Below are 17418 nucleotides of genomic sequence, written 5' to 3'. Positions count from 1 at the left end.
AAAAAGGTGTGTGTTAAGCCATTAGATGAGACGGAGCGATGATAATCTGATTGAGGAAGGAACTGGCTGACATGATGAGGTTACTACAGTGTGGAAAAATCAATGCGCTTCCTCTCGGGGTGGAGGTTTAGGTTCAGAGGCAGGTAATGCAATATGTTCAGGAGGAAGAGTAACGACACGCGACTCCTCCAAGACGAGCCGTATGGTCAAACACCCTCCATCCTTAAAAAAAAAAAAAAACATGCTGTATCCAAGGCAACGAGTGGTTTCTCAGAGGCTCGAGAACAAACAACAGTTTTATTAATGTGCTCCTAACTGCTAAATTTACAGCCTTGGATCTGAAAGTTTCTCTCCCAGTCATTACTTCCACAGATCTTTCAGGGAAAAAGAATTTATAATAAAATCAAATCAAATCAAACCAACTTTCTACAAAACACATTTTAAGTTGAACACTTTCTGTTAGTGCCACCATGCAGCTGGGTTCTGGATTCTGATTGGCCAGAAGTTGTTGATTTATTTTCTGTAAAAGCTCTGACGCTTTTATATTAAAACATTAACACACATTTTTGTTTGTTTTGTTTGTTTGTTTACACATCATTTTGTTTCTATAGCAACAGCGTCATCAAGATGTTGACTATTATTACACACCGTTCCCAATGAGTGCGCACTTGGGAACCTCCAAAACCTTCCAAAACCTTTAGGTTGAGGATTTGGAGTTTGATGTTGATGAACGTGACGATGATTTTCCATCAAAACGTGAAGCTACGTTTGGAAAACGATTTGCTGCTGCTGCTTGTGTTGTTGTAATGAAACGTTATTCACTGTGATGTCAGCAGGCGGGCTGTTGGGCATGCGCAGTGTGCTCCGGTTTGGGCAGGGCGCGGATCGCGCGCGGTGAATGAAGAGGAGGGCACCGGAGCGGCGGCCTGCTGTTTCTATGGTGAAGATGGCGGCGCCTGTGCTGAGCGGCCGGAGCGGATCAGCGAGCAGCAGCAGCAGCCCGACTGCTGCAGCCAACAACACCATCAACAACCGGCTCGTCTGCGCACCGGAGCTCGATTTCAGGTCCGGAAGCAGGATGGACGAACTGAACCGATTCATCCAAGAATTCAGCAAACACGATCAGCGCGAATACGACGACCAGCGCGCACTGGAGATCCACACGGCCAAGGACTTCATCTTCTCCATGCTCGGTGAGGAAGGATTTAACGCTCATAAAATCAAATCAGTATAACAATCATAATAACACACAGAGGACTAAATGATTCTCATTAAGATTGAGAGGATTTCCGGTGTGGAAATCAACAATATCGTTTGCATGCGTGCGCCGGGAAAATGGGAAGGTTTTTATTAACATTTCGATTTGCATAAACACTACAATGTTTCATCACAGTCCTTATCACACTGTCTTTACCTTCAACCCCAAAAAACAAAAAGTCTTAGTGGTGATTTTCTTATCATTTCTAACGAATTCGGCCCCTTTCCTGGAGGCAGAATTCCACTTTCTCATAATCCCCATCATGTTGCAGGGGATTAAAATGATTATTGCCACATGTTGAATTCTCTTTTACCTTCTGTCAAAAAAAAACCCTTAAAAGGGCATTAACTGTATATATTATTGCTATTATTATTGTTACATTCATTCACCTTAAATAACTGGAATCAGATTTCTTAGTTTAAAAAAAAATCCCTGTTTGTTTGAATCCCAGTGACAGCAGGACCTCTGGGTTGGTGTGAGACGTGTGGCTGTGATTTACTGTCGCTCCAAGAACAGCATGACTAAGACTGCATCTCAAGTCGCATACTGCAACACTAAACATCATGTCAAAATATTACCGCGTCTATAGCGGATAGTATTTCGTAGGATAGCGTGCGGGTTGGGATGCGGCCCGTGACAGCTGTTTCGGGTTGATTGGACAGGATGGTTTATTAGTCTTGAAAGGGACGAAGGTGAGTTGTAATGCAGCGTCGCAGGGTGTTTGGCTATAAAACTACAGTTATGGAGGCGGTTGTAAAGATTTGTTTGCCCCGTGAACAGCCTACCTGTTGCAGAACGGAGAGAACTTTAATCTTACTAGATGACTTTATTCACACTTACATGCAGTCGCATCCTGATATCAAGGTGTATTTTAGGTATAGTGTTAGATACTGATGTCTGAACAGTAACTGAGTACCGGGTGATAAATTATACTTCAATAAAATTATAAAAACATTCGATTCGGTTAAACGTCAAGTCGTAAAGTTGCTACTTATAAACGTACTTCAGCCATAACGAGTTAAAACCTGCTGTTTTTAATTAATGAACTGAATGATGTCAGAGTGGATCGAGTTCAACGGTCAATTTTTTAACAAAACAAATATAATGCACAGGATCTCATTCTGTTGATGTATAACATGCAGTTATTGAATGGATGAGACAGAAAAATTTCAATAACACTCAAGTGAGTATAAGATGAGGGGGGGGCACGGTGGCTTAGTGGTTAGCACGTTCGCCTCACAACTCCAGGGTCGGGGGTTCGATTCCCGCCTCCGCCTTGTGTGTGTGGAGTTTGCATGTTCTCAGTAGAAAATGAATGAATGAATGAATGAGTATAATATGAATAATCCAAAATAATACTGACAAGAACATGCTTTATGTAAGGAATAACCTAGGTTTTTAGACACTGTGTATAGTTGACCGCTGACACCAGAGACTCCACTTCTTCCACTTATACGTTTACTTAAACGTTGCCTAAAAGAAAACTCCGCCGTGTCGATATTCGTATGTTAGATTCAGGAAATCTACCACATACTGTAATACTGTGAGATCGTTCGTCTGCATCATCTGTGCTGTAAGTTTATTAGCCATGTTAATCTTGGAGCACGTGCCACGCCGTGTTCGGTCGGTAGCTTTAACGATATGGTTGGGTTTGTGCAATTTTTAGAAATAAAAGAATCACTTTGCTGATAGATCTTTACTAAAATGACCTCAGGAAAAACAGGATATTGTTTACTGAGAGTCTCATGCAAAGTATCATCTTTATTTCAATAAAACTCAGCGCTAATTCTGGACATTCCAGAGACATGCGACTGACTACTGACACCTTCACTGCTGTGGCTATTTTCAGTGGCAACTCAGTAGGCCTATGTTGCTATGTTTTTTGGTCTCCAGCCCAGGCGGGAGGGAGTGTGACAGCATGGAGCCATCTGTGGGAACCTCATGTCCTCTGATGCGCGAGTGATCTACAGCTCCTTCTTTCCCATTCTCTCATAAACACACACACAGATGGACACTGTTCCCACACTCTAAATCTCAACCATTCAACACGGCTCAGTTCAGACAGCGGGCTCTCTGATTGGCTGGCGGCTCATTTAAATCAAAGACTCCAGAACAAAAGTGACACTGGGTGTTTTTAAAACACAAGTGAGAAAGACTTTGAAAGAGGATCAACAGGGGGTTGAATACTGTGAATGATCCAGGGATTTTTTTTCCTCCTGGAAAGGCTTTTTTTTTTTTCACATTCTTCTATAACTGAATGCTCTGAGAAAGACCAGACAGTCCCTTTAGGACGTCGTAATCATTTATTGTCTTATACAATCTTAAGTTTCAGAGCGTGAAAGTCAGTCTCACTTTAACACCCAATGGAAATGCTTTATTTTATTCCTTCCTGTATGTTTCAGACATGATCTCGTGTACAATTGCAATTGCAATAAGGATCAATGAGATTATAGAGCACTTGGCATGGATCTGTACCGTCTCGGAAAGGACGTCGTAGCTGTTTTACTCCGGCCACTCGCGGATCTGCTCAGCCATTAACGCTGTTCTGAGGTCAAAGCGCGATAAGCTCTTATGCTGAATACAGACAACACAATTTCCCCGTCGCAGACTTTTTTTTTTCAGGATTTCAGACAACCCTCAACAGCATGATGAAGAATTACTGTGTGGTGGCTGCTTTTGTAATGTGAGAGGTTTAGCAAGGATATTTTTTCTCACTCTCTGAGTGTCTCAGAGATTAATCTTGTAGTCTAATCACTTTGGAAAGAAATAGCAAAGGATAGGAATTAGCAACAGCCAGTGAGAATGAAAGAGGAAACTATTGTGAGCTCAGTTACAGTATATTGTGTCTGTAAGAATTTATTCGCGATAGATAAATGACTGTTAGGAACTACAATCTTTGTACCAGCAGTTCTATTTGCAGATTAGTCTTTTCCTTACAAAATAGTGCAGAAAGAAACACCGATGGCTCGGTTTCTTGAGAAAGTGGGATTTGGGGATCAGGTGTTCTTCATCTATTCAATTCATTCATTCATCTTCTACCGCTTATCCGAACTACCTCAGGTCACAGGGAGCCTGCGCCTATCTCAGGCATCATTGGGCATCAAGGCAGGATACACCCTGGACGGAGTGCCAACCCATCGCAGGGCACACACACACACTACGGACAATATTCCAGAGATGTCAATCAACCTACCATGCATGTCTTTGGACCGGGGGAGGAAACCCCCAAGGCACAGGGACATGCAACATGCAAACTCCACACACACAAAGTGGAGGCGGGAATCGAACCCCGACCCTGGAGGTGTGAGGCGAACGTGCTAACCACTAAGCCACCGTGCCCCCCTATTCAATTCAATTCAATTCAATTCAATTCAATTCAATTCAATTCAATTCAATTCAATTCAATTCAATTCAATTCAATTCAATTCAATTCAATTCAATTCAATTCAAGTTTATTTGTATAGCGCTTTTTACAATGGACATTGTCTCAAAGCAGCTTTACAGAACATAAACATGGAGCAGAAGGTAAACATAAGGAGAAGTATAAAGAATTAATGTAATAAAGATTCAAGATATATATAGTTCACAGTGTGTATGTATGTATGTATATGTATTTATCCCCAATGAGCAAGTCTGAGGTGACTCAGGCAGCAGTGGCAAGGAAAAACTCCCTTAGATGGTAAAGGAAGAAACCTTGAGAGGAACCAGACTCAAAGGGGAACCCATCCTCATATGGGTGACACTGGGGGTGTGATTACAAATATACAGTCAGACAAATGTTGTATTGGTGTAGGGATCACATGGAGATCACATCTCCTCAGTATCACAGAGTCCAACTGGAGCTGGTAGATCTGTAAATGTCTCGGGATTCTCACAGAGTCGGTCTCGTCTCAGTGGAGGTCCGAGATCTTCATCGCACGGAGACGATCGGAGCTGGTACAATGTCTGGATGCCTCGGGATGGGAAGAAATCATCTGTGATCTCTCCAGGTGAAAGATGGTGTTGTGTGTGAGCCTTGACCAAGATTGCTAAGACAGGATTGCTAAGTCACGTAATGTCCATTAGGCATCAGCGCATCATAACCTTTGCTCGCAACTTAGTCTTCTTCTTCCGCATACAGTAACACACACTGGTGCTATACTTGAAATACACTGTTTATTACCCGAGCTGAAGGAAAGTTAAAGGACAGAGATCAGAAATGGAAAAGGACTCTAGTAACAGAATACAAAGTCTATTCATGGACTGTATCACTGTTCATGATATACAAGGTCTTTGTCTCAAACGGTCTTGATCTGATATTCGAATCCATCCCTACGCCCTGTCGAGCAGTGGTTTAAAAAAGCTCAACAATCCTTGAGCACTGTGTAATTATTTTAAACACTCGAATATATTGGTACATGTTTGTAAAAATAGTTTATAGGGTGCATTTATTTGTAAGTCTCTACTATATACAGTACAGTAGATGCTAGTGTCCACACCCTTTTCTCTGCAGACAACTGTAGAGGACTTTAGGTTCCTTCTGTATTGATTGACTGCCTTTTCCCAGCACTGGTGTTCTCTTTCAGGTCCTTGTATTGATCCTCTGGAAACAGATGCTAGAGATAGCGATTGCTTTACTTTTTGAAGCGTGTCGGTAGGACGTGCCACTAAGTGGTTGATGTATGTAGAAATATATGAAATATATGCAAGGCAACTCATGTTCATTACAACTTTGTTAATGTTTGATTTCCCATCTTTCCCTTTCTCTTTCACTTTTTTCATTCTCCATCCCACCACTCTCAGGTATGGTGCAGAAGCTCGACCAGAAGTTGCCGGTTGCTAACGAGTACCTGCTGTTGTCGGGTGGAGTTCGTGATGGTGTCGTGGACATGGATCTGGACAAACTGGGAGTGTATAACCGTGGCTCAGACTTTGACATGGCCTTCACGTTGCTGGTGCCTGCGCTGAAGCTGCATGACCGCAACCAGCCCGTCACCCTGGACATGCGCCACTCAGCACTGGGTCATTCCTGGCTCAGCCTGCGGTTATTTGACGAAGGCACCATTACACGCTGGAGGGACTGCTGCATGATGGCGGACCACATAAACGGCACCACAAACTACTTCTTTTCGCCCACACTGGTGGCCGACTGGTTCCAGGAAGCGGTGGCGCTGGTGCTGGCCGAGGTGCAGCGAAAGCCGCAGCGAGGAATGCCGAGGGTGGAACGGGTGGAGCGCCACAGCACGCTTCTCTCAATGATCCTTGGAGTGGGCAGCAGCCGTATGCTGTATGACATTGTACCGGTGGTGTCATTCAAAGGTTGGCCTGCGGTTGCTCAAAGCTGGCTAATGGAGAATCACTTCTGGGATGGGAAGATCACAGAAGAGGAGGTCATAAGTGGTTTCTACTTGCTTCCCGCTTGTTCGGTTTCCGGTCGAAGGGAAAATGAATGGCGGCTATCCTTCGCCCGCAGTGAGGTTCAGCTAAAGAAGTGCATCTCACCAGGTCTAATGCAAGCATACCAAGCCTGTAAAGCCATTATTGTCAAGATGTTTGCCCAACCTATGGCTGTTGGGCCCTACCACTTGCGCAGCATAATGCTATGGGCCTGTGACCGCTTGCCAGCAAACTACTTGGCACAAGAAGACTTTGCTGCTCATTTTTTGCTGGGTCTTATCGATGACCTGCAGCACTGCCTCGTCAACAAGTGCTGCCCCAATTATTTCATCCCACAGTGCAACATGTTTGAGCACCTGTGCGACGACACGGTGATGTTTCACGCACGCAAACTGGCACTGGTTCGCTCTGACCCGGCCGAACACCTTCGTGCTACCATTGATCAAGCAAAGAGTGCCAACCGCTTGACCCAAGAAATGCAGAGGCGTGGAAGTTCCTCTGGCCTGCCTTCACCACAAACCGATGCTTCCTCTTCTGATCACCAACAACCTGATGACCGGCTAGCTAAAAAACTCCAGCAATTGGTCACAGAGAACCCAGGAAAGTCCATTTCAGTGTTTATCAACCCAGATGATGTCTCACGACCACACTTCCGCATCGACGATAAGTTCTTCTAAGACCCAGGGAACCTTTCCATGCAGTCATCTGAAGCGGTATTGAAGGAAACCTATCTGTTACGCAGAGATCCGACGTGCAGTGTGGTGTTGGAGAATGTTCTCTGGTAGAAGCGCAGACTGAAAGCGTGGCCAAACCAACATCTAAAGCCTTCTGGAAGTAGAGAACTCGTAATAATTTTGTCTGATGTGTACATGGACATTTAAAACTGCTGTGCACATCCTAATGCATTGTAAATGAAAATGTCTTTTTTTTGCCATGTCCAGGCAAGAATTTTGCCGCAGCAGCTGGAAATACTGTAAACAACACCCACGATAGCGAATACTGAAGAAGTCTAGAGACGACGAATAACGAATCAAAATCCTGTCTTTCCTAGTTAGTCCTTCAAAAGCTTTCTATCATGTTCGTTCTTATCGTGTTACTTTTATGGACGAACACTTTACAAAAAAGTTTCAAAACAATGATATGTAAAAAAAAAAGGGCCATTTTTTTTATATATCTGGCTAATGGAGAACACTCAAAATACAACTTTAAGTGCAATTAATGACAAGTACAATTACAGCAAGAGGCTTTTATACAAGCTGTATGTTGCCAGTCAGAAGAATGCAACTTTACTATGTGTCTGCTGTGTAAGATTCCAAAGCACCGCTGCTATCAAAAATGTAAGAAAGTTCATTTTTAAAATCATTTAACTTTTTAAAATTGCCGCCAACAATTTTGACTAACCATCGTAATCAAATCCAAACGTGCATATTGTAAAGAAACGTATCATTCGTCCTAAAGCGAGGAGGTTTCAATGATGAGAAGTTCTAGTTTCTCCAGAATTGTTTCACTTGTAAAGAAGAAAAAAAAAAAAGATTGTATTTGAATGTTTTTGATGTTGTGAACAAAATCTGTCTTTTAGTTTTGCACTAAAGTGACTGGAACCTGCACGTTACAAACAGCAGCGGCTCGTAGCGGTAGAAGTCGTTAATAACGAAAAGGCAGAGAGTCAAGAGGCTATCGTGCTTGATTTGCTATGCTATGCTGTAGGCTAACGGATTTTAATAGTAACCTCATTACAGGCAGTTTGAGAGTCCACATTGTCATACAGAATACAGTCGAATAGTTTGTTTCAATATGGCATGTGTGTTTCCAGTTGATGGTGTGCAATGCTGTGATGTAAGAGATATCAGGGTTGCCAGGTTTCACAAAACCTTCCAACTACATTTTAAGAATCTGGGCCCTTGAGCAAGGCCCTAAACCCTGTCTTCTCCAATGGTGCTGTATCATGGCTGAACCTTTGCTCTGACCCCTACCTCCAAAGTTGGGATATGCGAAGAAAGAACTTCTTTTTGAAATGTAGCTGTGACAAATAAAGGATTTAAAAAAAGAAGTTAATCAAACAGGTGGAATCAGGTGTGGCTCCTGTTTGAATGGAATAAAAACTCACACCCGCATCAGCTCTTTGCGTATAAGAGTTTTCCTTTGTTTGTGGAAATAAAACATTTTGGCAGACGGATTTCTGCGCAACCCTGGCAACCCTGGCATTACTTTCATCACTAGCGCTCGTTGCAGTTCCCATTTGTGGCCACTAGGTGTGCTAATAACTCCAAACGGACCACTCAGAGCTACACGCTCTAATTAACATAAAATCGATTAACATCTTTCGATTAGTGACATTCCTTTTAAATAATTAGTCACTTAAAATAGCTGATTAGTATTTCAGTGATTTTTAAAGTTTCCGTTATCTACGGATGAGCCGCTGCTGCATGCAACCTTCGAACTATATCTAATGAAGGAAACGATTCCCTACAAGAGCAGCAGGATTTCCCATGTAGCCTATTCACCATCTTTTTATGTTTTCTCATTAATATATATATATATATCTGTAAAAGACTGAAAAACATTAGAGCTAGAATTCACAGACACATGATTATGGGACCAAAACATCTCAGTATCGTTACACTGATCACGTCACTTCCTGATCTATTATTTATAAATAGTCTTATTTTCCCGACACTGTCGCTCACGTGCTTGCTGTCTAACACCGTATTAGAACGTGGCAGTTTGGAGGAGTCACGGATTTTGCGTCGGTTTCAGTGTGCATCGGTGTGCAAATATGGAAAGGTAATAAACTTGCTTACCAGGGCATATAATAACGCAAGTGCTGTGTATTCTCTCTCTCTCTCTCTCTCTCACACACACAAACACACACACATTCTATTCTCGAGAGATTTCATGACACTGTAGCGTTTTAACCACACAGTCACACTCACACACACTCTTTGTTCCTTATACTTGATGAATCTGCATCTTTTGTGATGTAATATCGCTGACCTTCGCTCTGTAACACACACACAAACACACACATTTGTCTCGATATCCTCGTGAGAACCTTCTTTTGACATAATTACTAACTTTATTTTTTAAATAAACCTCAGTAACCAAAATGAAACTTTAGATTAAAGCTGCATTTTCTGTAAAAATAAATAAATAAATCAGTTTTCCTCATGCAAACCATCCAAATATCCCTATAAAGTCCAACAGATCATATATCCCTGTCCTTTTGGGGACGTTCGTGTCCTTGCTATGTTAAGATATAAAAACACAAACACCCCCTCCCCCCACACACATAAACCATCTATAGTTATTAATTGTTTCAAATGAACTTTTTTTTTAAATTCAAAGTCATTTTAATTTATTTCAGTGTTCAAAGATTTACATTTTTAAAAAAAATCTTTTTTGTTACGTTTCAGTAATTTAATAATCCAAAACTCTTCAGGTGTTTCCAGGTAGGGGGCACAGCGACTTAGTGGTTAGCACGTTCGCCTCACACCTCCAGGGTTGGGGGTTCGATTCCCACCTCCGCCTTGTGTGTGTGGAGTTTGCATGTTCTCCCCGTGCCTCGGGGGTTTCCTCCGGGTACTCCGGTTTCCTCCCCCGGTCCAAAGACATGCATGGTAGGTTGATTGGCATCTCTGGAAAAATTGTCTGTAGTGTGTGATTGTGTGAGTGAATGAGAGTGTGTGTGTGCCCTGCGATGGGTTGGCACTCCGTCCAGGGTGTATCCTGCCTTGATGCCCGATGACGCCTGAGATAGGCACAGGTTCCCCGTGACCCGAGGTAGTTCAGATAAGCGGTAGAAGATGAATGAATGAATGTTTCCAGGTATCTCAGATGATTACTGAATAAATGTAAAATAAACCAGACGAATACAGATGCGTGATTTCCAGAGCATTTCATTTATTTTGCGGTCTTTGCGTCTCTCTCTCTCTCTCTTTTTCTCTCTCTTTTCTTCCGCACAGAACCACGAGGATTGGTTCGAGACCTTGTAAACACGATTGTTCTTTTGCTACTTGAACAAGTCACTAAGGTTGTTTCAAAATCGTCTCCGGTGTCTCTTTACATTGAGAACGTTACCTTGGACGTTTCGTTTCAGCACAAAGTAAAAGATCTGTCGGTATTCGCTTCTTTTTTTAAACTGCCCGTGTAATGCAAGCTGTTATTCCAGCGTCCCTGCATACTGCTGTCTTTGCTATTTCTGACGTTGATCGATGAGGCTGATAGATAACAGCTTTTATTGTGTTTTGTCTTCTAACAGACTCGGAGATTATCAGCATGAGCATGTTGCAGGAAGGGAGAGCTTTTGGAGGGAACGTAGGACCGAACGGGTTGCGATGGGGGGAACGAGATACGAGAGAGAAGAAAAGTGGAATTAAAGTAAAACAGTCCCCTGAAGACATAACGTTAAACGTGATGAGATGATTCGATCGCAGTGACGATATTGTTTAGAGGTGGCGGTGACGATGTGTCGGTTTTTATTCCCGTGAGAAGTGAGTTGTGTTCCGTGATGACATCACAGGGGGGTTTGTGATCATTAGTGTGCTGTGGTGTCCTAAGAAATGAAAAAGAGCTTCTTGTCTCATTTGACATTTTTCAGTGGAGATCTCAATGTCAACGATGGACTCAAAGTCCCAGAATGCAACACAATGAAGTTTAAAGACTAAACAAAACGCTAAAGCGCTGCTGCATCGCTGTCTTTTGTTAGAGACCACACGGCGTCTACCTCCCATCGCACCCGTATCAGCAGTTAGTCACCGAGCATTGTGGGTAATGTAGGAAAACGCAGTAAAGGAAGATTTAAAGTCAGAAGATCTCATGCTTGTTATACGGATGAGCCGCTGCTGCATGCAACCTTCAAACTATGTCTAATGAAGGAAACGATTCCTACAAGAGCAGCAGGATTTCCCATGTAGCCTATTCACCATCTTTTTATGTTTTCTCATTAATATATATCTGTAAAAGACTGAAAAACATTAGCGCTAGAATTCACAGACACATGATTATGGGACCAAACATCTCAGTATAGTTACACTGATCACATCACTTCCTGATCTATTATTTATAAATAGTCTATAAATAGTCTCTAAAGCGCTGCTGCATCGCTGTCTTTTGTTAGAGACCGCACGGCGTCTACCTCCCATTGCACCCGTATCAGCAGTTAGTCACCGAGCATTGTGGGTAATGTAGGAAAACACAGTAAAGGAAGATTTAAAGTCAGAAAATCTCATGCTTGTTATAAAGGTGATGATGGGAGTCATCCAGGGTTCAGTTTACAGTTAATCTGTCCATCTGTGTGTGAGTGTTCAGGTTGTTTATACACTACAGGCTGTGTGTAACTCCCCAGAGTGAAGGGTTTGGTCTCCGTCTCAACCTCGCAGACGTCACTAGCACACAAAGAGCAAAGCTGCAGCATCGCAGCAGCTTTCAGGAAGCAGTGGAAACTTCATCCTCATCTGCACCAGATAAATCTCTCTCTCTCTCTCTCTCTCTCTCTCTCTCTCTCTCCTACTCTCTCTCTCCCCCCCTTTCTCTCTCTCTCTCTCCCCCTTCTCTCTCTCCCACGTTCTTTCTCTCTCTCTCTCTTTCTCTCTCTCTCCTACTCTCTCTCTCTCCCCCCTCTTTTTCTCTCTCTCTCTCTCTCTCTCTCTCTCTCTCTCTCTCTCTCTCTCTCTCTCTCTCTTTCTCCCCCCCTCACGTTCCCTCTCTCTCTCTCTGTCTCCCTCTCTTTTACTCTCTATCTCCCCCATTCTCCCTTCTGTTTCCCTCTCTCCCCCCTCCCTCCCTCCCTTCTCTCTTCCTCTCCTCTCCCGCCCATGTAGCGTGGAATAAAAAACTCTGCCTCTCTTGCTTGTGCATCATTAGCACTTCTGCATCCTCCAGCTGCTCGGAAACACCACGATTTCCTCCCGCGATCTCCAAAAACACGCCGCCACATGGAGAAAGGAGTCGGTAAGGCACTTCATACTGAGTTATTAGCGTTTGTTTTATGTGTGTTGGGAGAGTTTGGTCTGTGAGAGTCAGTGGATCTGAACTGCAGGCTGCGAGGTTCATTGCAGCAGCAGGACTGGAAACGCCTCTCCTGTTTCCCCCGAGCTGTCAGAGAACCATTTAAGTTCTGTAAACCAGGACGCCGACAAATCGGACAGAGAGAAAACGCTGGCTTCTTGTTTACGTTGCTTATATCCAGCTCCTTGCTGACGATAAAGTTGAATCTGTTTCCGATTTATTAAGAGGAGTCGGAAATCCCAGGCTGAAGTGTTTATTTCCGGGGAGAATTGTTCAGGTGCTTTAGTAGGAAAGTGCTGACTGGTCACTTTTTAGGCTGAGACCAATAAAGCGCTCTGCATCACCGCGGCCTGTAAACACAAGCAGCCTTTCACTTACCGACGAATCGGGAAATTATTTCGTTAGTCCGAGTCAAAAAAAAAACAGGAGGTTTTATCAGAATATTCCTGAGAACTAAAAACTGTACTGAAATAATAAATAATACAGCAATGAAGCTTCTAGAGTTCTGAATGAACTCGTACAGTCAGGGATTGAAATCAAACACACACCGAATAAATGTCGGGCAAAAATGTACCCAGGAAGATAACTGTTCATTTGTCAGGTAACTTTATGTGGTAACATCATGCAGCTCATCAGATAAACAGATCTGTTTGTTTGTTTATTTATTTATTTATTTATAAAAATGTATTTGTGTATATGTTTTTTCGTGCTTTCAACCCAGTCTCATAAATTTCTGAAAGATTTGCCACCGAGTTTACACGTGTGTGTGTGTGTGTGTGTGTGTGTGTGTGTGTGTGTGTGTGTGTGTGAAGAAACCTGAATTGATAATCGATAATAAATAAATCCAAACCCGCATGCAGAGCTGAACTACATTTAGCTCCTCCCACACAACTCCATATAAGGCAAAGTTGAAAAGTTTGTTTATTTATTTATTTATAAAAATGTATTTGTGTATACGTTTTTTCGTGCTTTCAACCCAGTCTCATAAATTTCTGAAAGATTTGCCACCGAGTTTACATGTGTGTGTGTGTGTGTGTGTGTGTGTGTGCGTGTGTGTGTGTGCGTGAGTGTGTGTGTGTGTGTGTGAAGAAACCTGAATTGATAATCGATAATAAATAAATCCAAACTCGCATGCAGAGCTGAACTAGCTGGGATTAAGCTCCTCCCACAAAACTCCATAAAAGGCAAAGTTGAAAAGAACGCACCGTAAAAATCATTTTAAGAACATATTTAGAATTTTTTTTTTTTTTATTTTTTTTATTTTTTTTTTTTATGAATTGCTTTCTTTCAGGTTCAAGTTGTAAAAAAAAATAAAAAAAAGTGAAACTGTATAAATTTACAGATAAAACGTTGGATAAAAATCGTTCATATCCAGATGAATAAGCTTATTGCTTGTATTACATCATCTCGGAAATCTGCATTTGACAATAGTTTATTTTGAATACGGTTATTTACTGTAGTTTTAAAAATGTCAGTATATTCGCAGCTCGGTGCGTTAATGAGACAATAAAATATAAACGAGCCTTATATGTTTATTTGATTATAAGGGTTATAGGAGACATTAGATCTTGTGAATCTGGGCTAAAACTGAACAAACTGAACACAAGCACTTAAATTTCACTTAATGTGGTCTAGCGTTCAGTTTTGGTCCAGATCGTGTCTGAAAGACGAGCTCACTAAAGTAGAAGTCTGAGTTCATTGCAGTCGCCCTTAATATCGCGTGAGTCGAATGAAAAGTAAGACTCTAATAGTCTCCTTCTCAAAATTCAGATCATTTCTCTTGATTTGATTTGAACTACACTGTTGGATATAAAGCCCAATTTAATTGTGTAGCCTTTTTGTGCGTTTTGGGTCAGTTTAGTTTCAGGCTAAAAGATTGACACATGAGGTGTTTTTACTGCCCTGAAATGTCAAACCGGGTCAAACGTAAAGGGTTAAAATCAATTCGGAGGAACAAAAACCGTCAGGAAAAAACTTTCATTCTGTTGAATCATCATTAAGAGTGTAGAACTAATCTACAGGAGTTAGTGCAACATTCATTCATTCATTCATTCATTCATTCATCTTCTACCGCTTATCTGAACTACCTCGGGTCACGGGGAGCCTGTGCCTATCTCAGGCATCATTGGGCATCAAGGCAGGATACACCCTGGACGGAGTGCCAACCCATCACAGGGCACACACACACTAGGGACAATTTTCCAGAGATGCCAATCAACCTACCATGCATGTCTTTGGACTGGGGGAGGAAACCGGAGTACCCGGAGGAAACCCCCGAGGCACGGGGAGAACATGCAAACTCCACACACACAAGGTGGAGGCGGGAATCGAACCCCGACCCTGGAGGTGTGAGGCAAACGTGCTAACCACTAAGCCAACGTGCCCCCCTTAGTGCAACATGTTAAGCCTTAAATCATGACTACAAAAAAAAGTGACTGTTGATATGGTGACATTTTCTTTAAAAACCTTTAAAACGCCTTGAAGCCGGAGAGCGTCGGTACGTTTCGTGTTTTCTCGTCCACAGACACCTGACGCTTGTTTGGTAGACGTTTCCACATCATAAATTGTAACTAGAAATGGATAAGAAGTATAACAGACAAAACTAGTTCTTTTGTTAGCTTGATTTTGTGTAAGAGGAATAAAACACCGTCGACTTAAGAAACTCGGCTTCACTTCGCTCTGCGTCACGTCTTTCCGTCCTCAACGAACGTCTCGTCATGTTTTATTCCTTACACAAGCTTTACTGTAGTGTGAATTTATCACTCCGTTAATATCCACGACAACAAAACGTCTATTAGTCATCACGGTCCTGTGAGACCGAGAGATTTATCGCGTGCTCTTCACGCTGCTTTTCATTTCTGGGTTTTTTTTCCCCCTCAGCATCATTAAGCTTTCTGCTGTGGTCTTTCTGCTGACTGCTACGTTTTTTAGCCTTTATCCATCAGGTTTGTTATAAAGCAGCGTTCCCTCTACACACTCTTTATGCTCTGTTATAAGATACAGTTCTCTCTCATCGTGTGCCGACATCTTTCTCTCTGATTGTGTTCGTCTCTGCATCACAGGATTATACAACACCTGTAATTACACACTCACGTCATCCTCATCACTCTACAGGGACTCAGTGATAGGTTATATATTATTATTATTATTATTATTATTATTATTATTATTATTATTATTATTATTATCATTTTCATTATCATTATTATTATTATTATTATCATCATCATTATCATTATTATTATTATCATTACAGGAAATGACAGCGTTATTTAGAATAATGCTTTCTAAACAAATACAAATCCAGATATTATTAGGATTATACATATATATATATATATATATATATATATATATATATATATATATATATATATATATATATATATATAAAACTAATGATGCAACGTTTACAAATCAATTTTCTGATTAATTATATCTATATTTTTTGATGATTATTTTAGATCATTGATTAGAAAGTGATTAACATTTAAAAACAAACTGCTGGAGTATAAAAATAATTCCAGAGAGGTCATTTGTCTGGAAGTCTGAGACTTGTTGTTCTCTACATCATCATCATCATTATCATCATCATCATCATCATCATCATCATCATCATCATTTGGGCTTTAACTTTAAGCCCTACTAAGGATTCTGAACACTCAGGATTCAGAGTCAGGTATCGATCGGAGGAAATGAAAACGCTTGTCGTAGCAGATTCACTGGTGTGTTGAAATATCACACATCACTGTATTACACCACAAATTTAGTAAATTAAAATATTCCCATTTTTTCCCCCTAAACCTTGAACATTAGTCCTGGAGACACATCCTACTTTTCTTTCAGAGCAAGATCAGATCTTTCTGGGGCGTCTTGATAAAGTGGCCTCGGGTTGATCGCTGTTTTTACGATAAATTCTATTTTTGCTTTTCTCATCTGCATCTCTTGTGAATTTCTAATTTTGTCTTTGAGTGTTTTAATAAGTTAAGCGATTAAGAAAGAGAAGTCGCCGTATGCACCGTCACGCAGCGGGTCGTGTTGTATATACAGTTTATACTGTAGCGTAACATAGCAGAGGCAGTGGTGTGTTGGTGTGTTGGAGGATGACAATATTTTTTACACCCAAGTTATGAACAAAAGTAATAATCTACAGGACCAGCATTTAAAAAAATGAAGAAGATATAAATAGAGTCATACAGCAGATAGTGGAATTGCTTTACACTACTCATACATACGTAAAAAAAAAAAAATCATTCCTTTTTAAATTCCTTTTTAAAAGACTTCTCAGGACAGATTTATTATCGATTCATGTACAGTGATACCTCGAGATACGAGCGCTCTGACATACGAGCTGTGATTCGACCAAACTTTTGCCTTGAGATACGAGCAAATTTTTGAGATACGAGCATCCGAGCCGCCGCCGCCGAAACAAAGATCCCCAACAACCACGTGTGCTCTGTTTCCCCGCCTCAGCTTCCCGCGTCTCACTCGGTTAAAGCCGCCTTTCCACTGCACACGACAAACGACGGCCGATAAACAGGAACTCATTCATTTCCTATGGAGAGTCGCAAAGGGGCTGCGTGAGGTGACGACCATCTGTGGATCCGTCATTTTCGGATCCGCTTTGAGTGTTGGATCCGTTAAAAAAATTTGAACTTATGCGACTACACCGCATCTGATATGCCGACTGGACAGGTTTTTATTAAAACGACCGGCAGATGTTAGTGAGGAAAGAGTGAGAAAAAAGGCAAAAACAAGTGAAGAGAAAAGCGATGAAG

The 17418-nt window shown here is 41.7% G+C and overlaps 1 protein-coding gene across 1 annotated transcript; it reads left to right on the top strand.

Moving 5' to 3' along the window:
• Positions 1 to 838: 838 nt before the first annotated feature.
• Positions 839 to 9455, top strand: mb21d2 (Mab-21 domain containing 2). Its single transcript, XM_060867626.1, has 2 exons — positions 839 to 1193; positions 6041 to 9455. The coding sequence occupies exons 1-2, from the start codon at positions 899 to 901 to the stop codon at positions 7309 to 7311; spliced, it is 1566 nt and encodes a 521-aa protein (XP_060723609.1). The 5' UTR covers positions 839 to 898; the 3' UTR covers positions 7312 to 9455.
• Positions 9456 to 17418: the final 7963 nt, after the last annotated feature.

This window comes from Tachysurus vachellii, chromosome 1 (genome assembly GCF_030014155.1).
Source record: "Tachysurus vachellii isolate PV-2020 chromosome 1, HZAU_Pvac_v1, whole genome shotgun sequence".
NCBI classification, from domain to species: domain Eukaryota; kingdom Metazoa; phylum Chordata; class Actinopteri; order Siluriformes; family Bagridae; genus Tachysurus; species Tachysurus vachellii.
Note: the sequence above shows the minus strand (reverse complement) of the source record. Positions and strands in the feature narration are given on the sequence as shown.